The 12,558-nt window shown below is 38.4% G+C and overlaps 1 protein-coding gene across 1 annotated transcript in view; it reads left to right on the forward strand.

Annotated features, from left to right (window-relative positions):
* The window catches only part of NUCB2 (nucleobindin 2), a 29,484-nt gene that overhangs the window by 2,480 nt on the left and 14,446 nt on the right, over nucleotides 1–12,558 (forward strand). Inside the window, exons 2-4 of the mRNA XM_052693873.1 lie at nucleotides 7,174–7,317; nucleotides 8,649–8,756; nucleotides 10,047–10,173. Of these exons, the coding sequence (XP_052549833.1) occupies nucleotides 7,174–7,317; nucleotides 8,649–8,756; nucleotides 10,047–10,173 (379 nt within the window). The remainder of the gene's footprint in view (nucleotides 1–7,173; nucleotides 7,318–8,648; nucleotides 8,757–10,046; nucleotides 10,174–12,558) is intronic.

Genomic DNA, 12,558 nt, shown 5'->3' on the forward strand with positions numbered 1-12,558 from the left:
AGTTGGAAAAATGAAATAAAATTGTTAGAACACTTTTACACTTGTAAATATGTCTTCATCATAGGTAATTCAGGAAACGTGTAGTCCATTTTTGTTATTACATTTCTGATACTTTGTGTTCTTTATAAAACAAGAGTGAAATTTTTGGCTTTGACATTTGGATTCCTAAATGTGTAGAAATCCAAGTGAATTAGAAAATGATGGCAGCTATCATTAAGTGGTTGAATATTTTTACATCTGGCTCCATGTTATCACAGAATCACAGAATGGCCAGGGTTGGAAGGGACCTCAAGGATCATGAATCTCCAACCCCCTGCCACATGCAGGGCCACCAACCTCCCCATTTAATACCAGACCAGGCTGCCCAGGGCCCCATCCAACCTGGCCTCGAACACCTTCAGGGAAGGGGCATCCACAGCCTCTATGGGCAGCCTGTTCCAGCACCTCACCACTCTCTCTGTAAAGAATTTTCCCCTAACATCCAACCTGAATCTTCCCTCCCTCAACTTAAAACCATTTCCCCTTGTCCTGCAGTTATCAACCCTTTCAAAGAGTTGACTCCCCTCCTGTTTGTAGGCTCCCTTTTGGTACTGAAAGGCTGCAATGAGGTCACCCCACAGCCTTCTTTTCTCCAGGCTGAACAAGCCCAGCTCCCTCAGCCTGTCTTCATAGGGGAGGTGCTCCAGTCTCCTGATCATCTTCGTGGCCCTTCCTCTGGACCCTCTCCAACAGCTCCCTGTCTTTCTCGTACTGGGGGCTCCAAACTTGGATGCAGTACTCCAGATGGGGCCTCACAAGAGCAGAGTAGAGGGGGACAATCACCTCCCTGTCCTTGCTGGCCACCCCTCTTCTGATGGAACCCAGGATCCCATTTGCTTTCTGAGATGCGAGGGCACACTGCTGGCTCATGTTAAGCTTTTCATCCATCAGGACCCCCAGGTCCCTCTCTGCAGGGCTGCTCTCAAGGACCGCTCCTTCCAGTCTGTATGGATGCCTGGGATTCCTCCGGCCCAAGTGCAAAACTCTGCACTTGAGTGCAAACCTCTGCACTTGAGTGCAAACCTCATCGGGTTCACCCAGGCCCACCTTTCCAGCCTGTCGACCCTCTGAATGACATCCCTTCCTTCTATCCTATCAACCACACCACTCAGCTTGGTGTCATCAGCAAACTTGCTGAGGGTGCACTCGATTCCATCATTGATGTCATTGATAAAGGTGTTAAAGAGCACCGGTCCCAAGACAGACCCCTGGGGGATGCCGCTCATTACCAGCCTGTTAGTTCTAAACTTACTCCTTACTGTTGGCTATATACTGTTTCCTCTCCAAAGAGGAAAAAGGCTACTGAAGTCCTGATGAAGTGTTTAATAAGATAATTTCTTGTTGTCTAGAGCAAAACATGTACTAGTGGGTGATCCCATAGACTTCTTGAAAGGATTTTTACTTGAGGTGAGAGTAAAAGCAAACTTTTCCATGCAATACCTGTGTTGCAGGTGGTAGCATACTGGAAATTAGGTTGGTTTTTATGCCAGAAGTGGCAGAATTGCTGTCCTCATTTATACAAAATGGATTTGGATCAGTGAGACTCCACGTTTGCTGGTGCATTTTGTTCTGTGTATTTCGTTGTAGTACAGGAAGCTGTATTGATAGTAGATTTATTTTGTTTTGCTTTACTTTGCGTTTGAAGTGTGTAAGAGTTTTATCACTGAATTCAATGTAAGTTTTTGCTTGCATGTTAGTTTCATAAATCTTCTGAGCCAGCTTTCCTGGTAAGAAGTGATAAAATCAAGCAGGTTCCTTTTGAAAACAAGACCGATATTTCAGCATTCTTCAGTTTGCAAGATAGCTGCATAGAAACTGATAGTGTTTTTCTAAAACAATGTTTGTAGTTCCTTAGAGGCAAGTATCATACAAACAATGTGCGTGCATTTGTGTGCACACGGGTTTTAAAATAATGGACTATTAATGTTGCAGGCTGTGTATTTGTGTGTATGTATGTATGTGTTTTTGCTTCTCTACCATCATTGCTTCTGGATATAGTTGCCTTGTAAATAGTATTTCCTTCTTTCAAACTGGAACATTTGTATTTTCATTCCCATATAGCATCTCCCGTCATTTGGGTGACTCATTTAATAAAACAGCTGAACTGGTGAGAAGAAAGGATTCTGCCATCTTTATGTACTTCAGTAATATGAAGTAAAGCTGTATTTATGTGCAGTCTTATTAAGTAAACGCTTCAAAAAATGAGAGCATGTTCTTATGCAGAGCAAACTAAAGGGGGTATACTCTAGTAAAAGATGAGGAAAGCACTGCAGATTGAAACCTGCTGGGAATTGCTAGTGATGGATAGAGAAAAACTGAACATATGAATCATAAAAAATAATGAAAGGAAAACTCTTCTGTCTTGTGTGGGAGGGACATTTACTGCAAGAGGAGTGATGGAAAAGAGTGCTTATGTATTAATTAAAGTGCTTAAATCTCATACAAGAAGAAAGCTATGCAGATGTTTTTGTGATTTGGAAGATAACTTGTACAGCAAAAAGCAGTGCAGATTTTAGCTATTTCAGTTCCCACCTTGTTTTCTGCATGTCTTTATGAAATCTAGTGTTTTAGCACAGCCTTGTCAGCTGAAAGGGACTTTTGCACTTGTTGCTCCAAGTTGTTGCCATATTTTAGCAGTGCTAATACCCATTTAACTTACAGACAGACGCTGTGAAGCAGATGCATTACCTTTAGGTTCATTAACTTCTGTCTGTGGTTAAGGTATGATAACTTACAGCAGTCATGCATCAAGTCTTCCTGAAAGCACACGAAGGTACTGTTATGTCAGGTGTTTCTGAACAAAAAATGTGACAGAATAATAATCTGTTTATGTCTATTTCACACATTTTAAGTATTTTATTAATGAATTGGTGAGCCAATCAACATTTATCTTTTCAAATCATTTTTAAAGAGGTGGAAAAAATATGTGAAATTGAACACTATTTAAACTGCAAAATTGTAAGGCAAGGTATATTGTTGAGAGAGCTAGCTGAAAGTTCTGAGGGAGTGCTTTATATGTTTCATGTATCTACTTGTAATATTCCCATTCTAGTAGTGAGTTTAGTATATTCTTAGAAAGATGAGGATCATGAGATCTATTGTATCACCCATTTTGTTTCTGTTTTTTAAGGCAGCACTTCCTGTGAAGAGTGTTGTTATCTCCCACGTACAGCATTAAAATAGGAAGTCGTGGTACAGACATGACTATTGAGAGTATTGCTATCATCCTGTGTGTGCACTGTTGCTCACATAGGTTTAATTATTTGCATATCAGACAGAACACGAGTGCATCAAATGTGTGAGTAGGTCAGCTTATTTTTGTATTCTGCAAGTGTGTGTTCATGATGACGTTACCCATCACAGCACACGTTGGTTTGGCAGGTACAGACATGCAGTGTAACAGCGCTTTACAGCACTGTGCTGTTCTGCTTCGTATCATCTGCAGGCACTGTGCACTGATATCACTGTATGAGTTCACCCATCTCAGCCTTTGAAAATTTGACACAGACACTACTGATCTAAAAAATAATTGTTGTTTTGCTAAGGTGATGGAGACATCAGCTGAATCTGTGCTGTTTTCTGGACAATGGTTATTAAGTGAATGAGAAGTACGTCTGAAGCTGTGTAAAATAGGTGCACTAATGCCATACTGAACTGCTTGTGCTCGTGTTGCAAGCTTTAGAAGCTGCATTTTGTACATATCTTTCAAAGGCCTTAGCTCTTTGTAATTCCAGTGCCTGATTCTGTTCCACTGAAGCTGATAGGAATTTCTGATTATGTTTATTGGGATCAAGATCAAGGTTGCTGGCAGACAGCCTACTTCTTTTTTTCTTTTCCAATTCTGTTTTTCTGTCCAGACAAGTACATGGGTAGCTCTGTTTTCTGCTACCTCATTCTTGTACCTCTCACTAAGAGTTTGTTGATTTTTTTAATATGCTTTCTGCTTGGAGAAGTTCTGATTTTTTGTTTTCCTCCCCAAAATATTGGCTTTGTTTATGAAGTACAGTATTTATCACCCCTAGAGGGTTACTTTATGAGTAGTTCTCTTTATAAAGTATGAATATTTATCTCCCTAGCATTGTGGTGCTTAGCTAATTTGGAAATTTAAGTTTGCTTAGTTTTGATAAGAGCAGTCTAGAGTTGCAATACCTTTCCATCTAGGTGAGCTGCGTGTTTTTCTCTAGAACTGCTTGGTTTCCAGATGAAAATTGGGTGAAAATTGTAACGTTAGCTCTGTTCATGGATCCAAGTTGAAGGAGGGAAGATTTAGGTTGGATGTTAGGGGGAAGTTCTTTACAAGGAGAGTGGTTAGGCCCTGGAACGGGCTGCCCAGGGAGGTTGTGGATGCCCCGTCCTTGGACGTGTTCAAGGCCAGGTTGGACGGGGTCCTGGGCAACCTGATCTGAATGTGTATGTTTGGTGGCCCTGCTAGGCAGGGGGGTTGGAACTACATGATCCTTGAGGTCCCTTCCAACCCGGGTGATTCTGTGATTCTGTGATTCACATATTGTTTACAAAGTAACCACTGGATTATTAAAGTCAGCTGGGCAAAATTTATGTTTCCATTAAATTATTAAATAGCAGGAGGAAAATAGTAGTTAATAATAGGCTAGAGCAAGGCACCCATGACAGGGCAAGAGGATATATACTGTGCATTATGTATCACTCATGACAGTGACCAAATTGACATTGCTTCTCTTCTGCAGCACTGAGACTGCTGATTGGCTTGGTGGCTCCTAGTCATGGTAAAATGCCTGGGAGGGATGGTCATCTCTAAATGGGTTTCCCAAGAGTCAGAAACTGCTCAGGGTAGCATGCTGAAGATGAGTTGAACTCTTAATGGTAAAGTGTTAAGAGGAACAAAACCCAAAATGCCTCTTTTCTTCTCAACCTGCCCCTCGTCACTTCCCTCTGATTGCTGAATTTGCAAATCATGCTGAGTTGTCTGTTGCAGCTGATTAATGTCAGGCTTCACAGTGGGACTGACTTGTCTCTCCTAAAACGTATCAGAGTAGAGCACGTGACTCAGTTCTGACTGTCACTTTGGGCTGTCACTGTGACTGTCTAAAGGTTGACACATCTTAGACATCTGCTCTTAGAGAGATAGTTTTCATGACTATTGTCTTGGATTACTGGAAAACTAAATACAGTAACTCTGGCTTTACTTAGTACTTATTTTTTTGTTTAATCATGTATTTCCAGCTTACTTGTTATAGCACAGGTTGTATAACCAGGTGAGTTCCTCAAAATGCTACTGGAAATCCTGACTTTAACATAGTACTCTGCAAAGTCAGCTGCAACATCTTGTTACCCATTTAGATCTTCTCTGCTTCTGATTCTTTGTAGTACTTGTGGAATATTTTTGGCCTATTTTATCAAAATGCTGATGATAAAGCCATCCCTGTGGACAACCTGAAACAAAACTGTCTCATGGGCACTAGATAGTCTTTTTTTGTTGTTTTTTTGTTTTTGAGCCGTGTATTGCATCAAATAGATGTAAAAACATTCTGTGGTATTGTCCAGTCTTTCCCATTGTGTATAACAGCACATAATTACAGAGGCTGGTACTTTCAAAGGAGCCTAAATTACCTGTGAGCAGAAATCCCACTGAAAGCTAGAAGATACAGTGGCAATCAGTTTGATTACAGCTTTTGATAGACAAGCTTTGTGACTACTGCAGGGTAGTTGAGGATGATACAGCTCCAGCTGCCCATCTCAGGTCCCTTCTCTTGCCTACGTGCCCCATTACTACCCTACAGAATTTCAGCTTTTTGTTTTGTTTTGTTGTGTTTTTTGTTATGGTTTGTGGGTTTTGTTTTGTTTTTTTTACTATAATACTTTGTGTTTAGAGAAGTTATTGTCCTGGTTATTCAACCAGAAACTTTCAAAGGTTCAGGTTTCTCCTAGTTATTTTTCAAATGCACCAGGTTGACAGATACCAAGTGTTTGCCTTACTTTTTCATCTGAAAAGGCAAGTAAAATGCAAAATCTGACTTACTCATAAATGCACCTCAGTCTGCTTTGGAAATGAATCAACACCTTACAAATAAATAAACAGGCAGCAGCGTTCAGAGAGTGTCTTTAACACCAGGCATGGCCATCTACTTTTGGAGAAAAGAGGACAAGATTAGATGACCTTGGCTGTGCAAGACAGGTAACAATAAGTAATGGGAGGTTAATGGTTGTCTGCCTGCTAAAGGAGCTGATCTCCTACATAATATATGTTAATTTTCTAATATTACCCATGCTAATGAGCTGTTCCACTAATAGATACAAACCCAGCAGATAGCTCTAGCACAGTTCAGGATGACAGAGTTTGAGGGCTTTTTATTTTTGCTGTTGTTAGTTTGGGTTTTGTTTGTTTTAAATGAATGGCAAAGTCAGTCTGAGTTTCTAATGGGGAACTGACAGTAGTGCTGATGTTGAATCTGATGCTCTGAATGTGTTTTTTGTAGCATAGCCAAAGACTGCACTTTCACACTACTGGATGAATTGTCTTCAGAGAAAGACTTACAGTTAGATGCTGCATTACCACATTTACTTTTCTGCCTGAACTCACACTGTTAAAGTATTTTATCTTAATAGATTTTGAATGAATGAATCTGTTTTCAATCAAATGCTTCTTTTGGGAGTCTCAGTCAACATGAAACAGACAATTTGGCTTATAAAATATTTTGTCTTGCAAATAAAATTTGGAGAGGATCTTGGCTCCAGATTAAGCACTTGCTTCACTGCTGAAGCCTAAGAACTGTAAGCATTACTACACTAGGATCTGATTCTGTGCCCGTGATTATCTGTAAGAATTTGCCAGTTACTTCAGCAAAGACAATTCAGAGTAGAAACTCTGGTATTATTTATCCAAGACTTGGCCATCCTAAACAAGTACATGAACACCTCTTCCTATTTGCAATGCAACATTGCTGTGTGCACAACGGTCAGCTAATCTGCTTGTGTCATAAAAGCCTTTAAAAATTAATGCTATATTTAATTCTTTGAGTTATAGTGTTCCCTGATAATAGCAGAACACATGGAAAGTAGGTTATTCCAGGTGTCATATAGGAACATCAAATAATTCTAATCAAACAGTCTGATAACAACATTCTTGATAATTTTTGTGACTTGATCTCATTTCAGATGAAGCGGCGATCTCTCCTGCCCCAACAATGTATTTTGCTGATACCATGTCTCCTAGTGGCTTTGGAAGCTGTACCTATAGACATAGATAAGACAAAAGTCAAAGGAGAAGGTCACGTGGAAGGAGAGAAGATAGAAAATCCAGTAAGTGTAATGAAATAAATCTTCAGTGAGATAAGTAGTTTGTTTTAATTATTAGTAGTCCAGCCATAGAAAGCTCCTATCCTGAAATTTAGATGTCTTTTACCGGAGCTGTATTCAGGGAAGAAAGGAATATCAGCTGGGATTATCAAACATGCTACTTTCTGCTGGGGTGGGGTTCCATTTATATTTGTTCTATTTTCTTGTCACTTCTCTGATCTGCTGAAGGTGAGATAGCAAACTGAATTGAATTCCCCAGCATACAGTGGAAAGAACTGTTTATTTTTTCGCAGGACTTCTTTGAAGTGACTGACTGAGTGGTGGCTTAGGAAATTCCATTCAGTGTTTCCAGTTCATTGCTTCCAATCGAAAAGGAAAATATTTGATTAGAAGAATTCAAGTACATTTCAGAAAAAGGAATTTTTTTCAACAGCAGACATACTGTGTTTGTGAGTGCTACAAGCACATCAAATAAAGATGAGTTTGAGATCTCAAATTTCCCGAAGTGCCAACTGTTTTTGTCAAGAAACAAATCTCCAATATCAGCTTTTAATAGCTGAACAGCGATGTTGTGCTATGAAAGCCAAATAAATTCTTTTGTTGAAGCTGACTTTCTTTCTTTCCGGAATGGAATTATTCTGTCTAGCACAGTTGTATTTGCTCTGGATTGGTCTTTTGGAGAGTGTTTAATTTGCACCACACTAACATAGGAAAAATCAGAGCGTAGCATATGCCACAGGAACCTTAGCTGATCTAGTAGGCTAAGTCCTGGGTGTAGCTCTGGTTTATCTGTCCTCAGTGCAGATGAACTAGTGCAGTTTCAGTAATTTTATCTTTGCTTTTAAATGTTTCCCAAACAGGCTATCAGCTTCTTTTTTTGAAAGATATGCTGATTAAAGCCAAGTAAAACTTCTGGCTGTTGCTTCTGGCAGATTGGAGGTGGCTGCCTTTAAAGGAGGTTTTCTAGGAAATGCAGCAAATAGTCTCAACATTCTTTTGCATCTGGAAGAAAAGAACAGCAGTATTCTGAACCACTCTTAAATTCTTATAATTAATGAATTGCACTGTTTGAAAGCCCCACTATGCTAACGTGATAGATGCTTGCATACAACATAGTTTCCTCAATGCCTTTCTCCTCTTTGTCATCTGTTGCTGAAACAAATTATTTCTAGGTTCCTACAAGACAAAGATGCAGATCACAAAAGTAGAAAATATATAAAAGAGCTGTAATGCTTGTATTGCGGAGAATTGGATTTCAGTTATATGATAGTATTTACATGAAATGTATTGTTTGGCAGTATATTCTATTCTAAAGTTAACATTCTTTTTTGAAGGATACAGGGCTCTATTATGATGAATATCTCAGACAAGTAATTGATGTCTTGGAAACAGATAAGCATTTCAGGGAGAAGCTCCAGACTGCTGACATAGAAGAAATAAAGGTAAGTTGAATATATTAATTGAGGCTAATTAAGTCTATCATAATGAACCCTGCAAGATGGACGTTATATATATATATTTTAAATCTCCAGATCCCTCTTGTATTTTGTGAGACACGTTTTCTGTTTACCTAGGTATTTATCACTTTCTGAGCTTTGTCTTTAGTAAAGGAACAGCAAGTTTTCTGTTAATTAAAGAATATCCCGTAGAATAATAATAATAAAAAGTACTCAAATGCATGGTTTCTGACTTCTGCCCATCGATTTAAAAGGCTGTTTGAGGTTCAGCACAGGTAGATACATCCTGATGTACCACAAAAAAGCTGCAAGCCTAGTTCTCACTCAGTTTTTCCTGCTGGGTGATTTGGAGCACTGTTTCAAACAGAGGTTTATATGCCTTCTGAAGTGAAGATGGTGCATCATTTGTTGATATGAAGTCATGGAAGGGAATTACAAGAAAGGAACGTTTTCTAGTCTGAGGAAATTGAGAAGCTGTGCTGGAAGCAACGTCAGTGTGCTGAAGCAGGTTTAAGATAGACTTCTGGCATTCTCTGCTGCTGTCCTTTCTTGAGTACCAGTCCAAATAGCGCACGCTCCCAAAACCTCATTGTGTTTTTGTCTTTGTACTCCAGTGGCTCTGTATGGTAGCTGTTCCACGTTCTCCTTTTATGAGCTAGAAATTTTGCACGAGACAGGCAGGAAACAGCCTAAAGCGCCAGAGAGGAAATCCTGCCTTTTGCATTTCTTTTAATCCCTCATGTTGCCATTGGCAGCTTTTGATTCCGCTTTCTTCTGTGCTATAACTAGGGTTACTCTTGCAGATTACTACGAATTACCAGAGCCTGATAAATATTCGTGCAGTGCATATTAATGGCTGTTGCCTTGCTTGTGTCTTCTCTCAAGTGTTACAGCTGTCATCAGTGGCTGAAGAAAAAGCACTGTGCGTTCAGCTAGCAGCTCTTTTGAATTAGTTTGAGAATGTTTGATCAAGAAATTTATTATTTCTGAACCTCAGAAGGTATTTCTGCTGCAAGGTCAAGCTTGTGCTCTTTAAAAGGAACAAATGTTTCTGGAGAGAGTTTCTAAACCTTTCTGGATTCTGCTCTGTGTCTATAACCATAGGCCTAAAGTGTTTTTAATATGTTCATTGAAAGACTTTTGAGATCCTTGTACGTATGGGCTACATTATGAGAAAAGCTAGAATTGGTCTGCTGTCTTGCAGCTCATATACAATGGGAATAGTAAAGGCTGCTTTCTTTTATGTTTTTATAGATCAGTTTTGTTTTTTGACAGAGTGGAAAACTAAGCAGAGAGCTTGACTTAGTAAGCCACCACGTGAGAACACGACTGGATGAACTCAAGCGACAAGAGGTGGCAAGATTAAGAATGTTAATTAAAGCCAAAATGGATTCTGTTCAAGGTAAGAATACAAAATCTAAGAAGGTGAACTGGGCACCTGTCCAGTACAAGCTAGACAAAATCGAAGTTACGCTGTCTTTGATGTCAATAGTAATAACTGTTATTTGAAAGTAAGAGTGTCCTTTTCGATCTAGACTATGGACAACAAATATGTATCTTTATAGGAAATTGAGGAGAAAATAAAAGCCATCTGTATTTTATAAATAGCTAAACTTGATTTGGGCAGTGGATTTTTCAGATACATCTAATCCTTTCTCATCTTTTTTGGGTATTTTTGTAGTGCATCAATTTACAAATAACTCACTGAGAAATAGCCATATTTTGATTGTTTTAGAATACAAGACTATGTTCCATGTATTTCAGGTAGGTTTTTTTTAATTAATAGTCATTTGACATTATGTTTTCATTTTTTCTTTTTAAGTTTTTACTGGTAGGAAGAGGCGTGTTTTACAGATTTATATCAAATGTTTGATATAAAGATTTGTATCAAATTCAGAAGATGATTTTTCTTATTTTTTGATGATTTTTCTTTTTTTTTTATTGCCTGAAGGCAATTTGAAGGTCCTGAGTAAAGAGGAACATTTAGGGTGCAAAAACTTATCCATAGCATTTTTTAATTATTAATTAAATCACTGAAACTTATATAGTTTTTTAAAATGAATTGAGTATGCATGTTCCTAAATAATCTGTTTGATGTATACTTAGCTGGGAAATAACACATACTATCTCTTTTTACTTTTTACTGAAGAAGTTTTAAGATTTTTACTTAGAACAAAATCTGTAAGTTTCTTCTTAAGTATCACTTTTTGAAGTGAATTAGTTTCCCAGAGATAAAGATCATAACAGTGGACTGCATGTTCTTGTTTTCAAAATGGTGTTTTTCACAAAGATGATGTAAGTACTGAATTTGCTTGAGCAGATTGTTTTCTTGCTCATTAAAAACATTACCAGGTTGCAGGGGGGATCCCACTAACTGGAATAGGTATTGGATCAAAAAGTCCTCCAAGAAGAAGGATCCTAATCCCATTAAGCCAGTCTTAGAGGTGGCAAGTAGGCCAAAGAAGCAGATATATGCATATATGTCTAGGGGTTATTATTGGAGTCAGGAAAAAAGTCAGATTAATTTGGGAAAGGAGCAATTTTTAGTACAGTACCTTTCCAATGAACGCTTTAGATGCTATCATAATACAGTGAATGAAGAATATAGAGTTTGCTGAGAACTTCAATATAACCTTCTTATCCTTTGCTTTCTTTTTCTGAAAGTTTTAGTTCAGAGAGTACAGTCCACCAGTAGCTGGACAGTGCACACCAGACCTCCACAGGAAGTGAGTGCATTGCCTCACATACCTATCAGACCCTGTGGTTCTTTTTTAAGTGGCTTTTTAGCTGCCAGGAGCCTAATCTCATGCTTATATTGCAAGCAAGCACTCCAGCAGCCGCCACAGATCAAGCGTGTTTACACATTCTGTCACTGTGTAAGTAAGTGTGATATTATATTTGGAAAGACCCAGAGCACATTGTACCTTTTCAGAATATTCAGATGGCTATTAATGTAATGCAATGCAATTCAGAAGAATTTTGTAAAGTTTATAGTGGGCCCTGCCACTGAATATTTCACATCACATGTAATTGTATGGCCAGATTATCTACAAAGCACAGCTGCATCTATGTGCTTATGCAGCACCTTGGGATACGTACAAAAATGCATTCTGTAGTAACAGCAGGTAGAGCTGTTTGATTTCCTTGTGTTTGTTCTTCTAATATTTTCCATGTGGTACAACTTAATATCTTGGTCCTTTATCTGATTAAGACCAGCTTTATTTGCACTCAGATGGATCAGGTCCAACAGACTTGGACATATGTTTTTCATATATTCAGTCTTGATCCAGATGTGTTTTTAAACATTTGTACCAAGATCCTGCTAGACTGACTAGTACAGGACAAGAATGTTAGGAGTTGGATGACTTTCTCCAGGATCAGCTCTTAGATAATGCAATAATGTGACCAGTAAATACTGTCAAACTGAATGAGCTGTTTCTCTATAAATAGATTTGGGGGGATTTTATTATTTTGTTTGTTTTTAAAATATTCTAATACTACACTTCCAAAAAACGTTCCATAAACAGACTAAGGCGTGTATATTTCAGCAAAAATTATGATCTCATCAGGGATAAATGTGCCCTAGACAATGTTTGCTGCTCTGTGATAATATGAATAAAGCACTGAGTGTGAGAGTAATAGTTTGCCATAGGATAACAAGTTCAGAATTATCTTTTCCTTTAATTTATTTTTTAAGGCAAATCAAGTCTTTTTTACTAGCCCATTTAGTAAAAGCTGTTCACAGTTGTTACCCATAACATACTAAAGTGTATGCTGCTTAAGATAA

Source organism: Tympanuchus pallidicinctus, unplaced genomic scaffold, assembly GCF_026119805.1.
Source record: "Tympanuchus pallidicinctus isolate F22 unplaced genomic scaffold, pur_lepc_1.0 scaffold3, whole genome shotgun sequence".
NCBI classification, from domain to species: domain Eukaryota; kingdom Metazoa; phylum Chordata; class Aves; order Galliformes; family Phasianidae; genus Tympanuchus; species Tympanuchus pallidicinctus.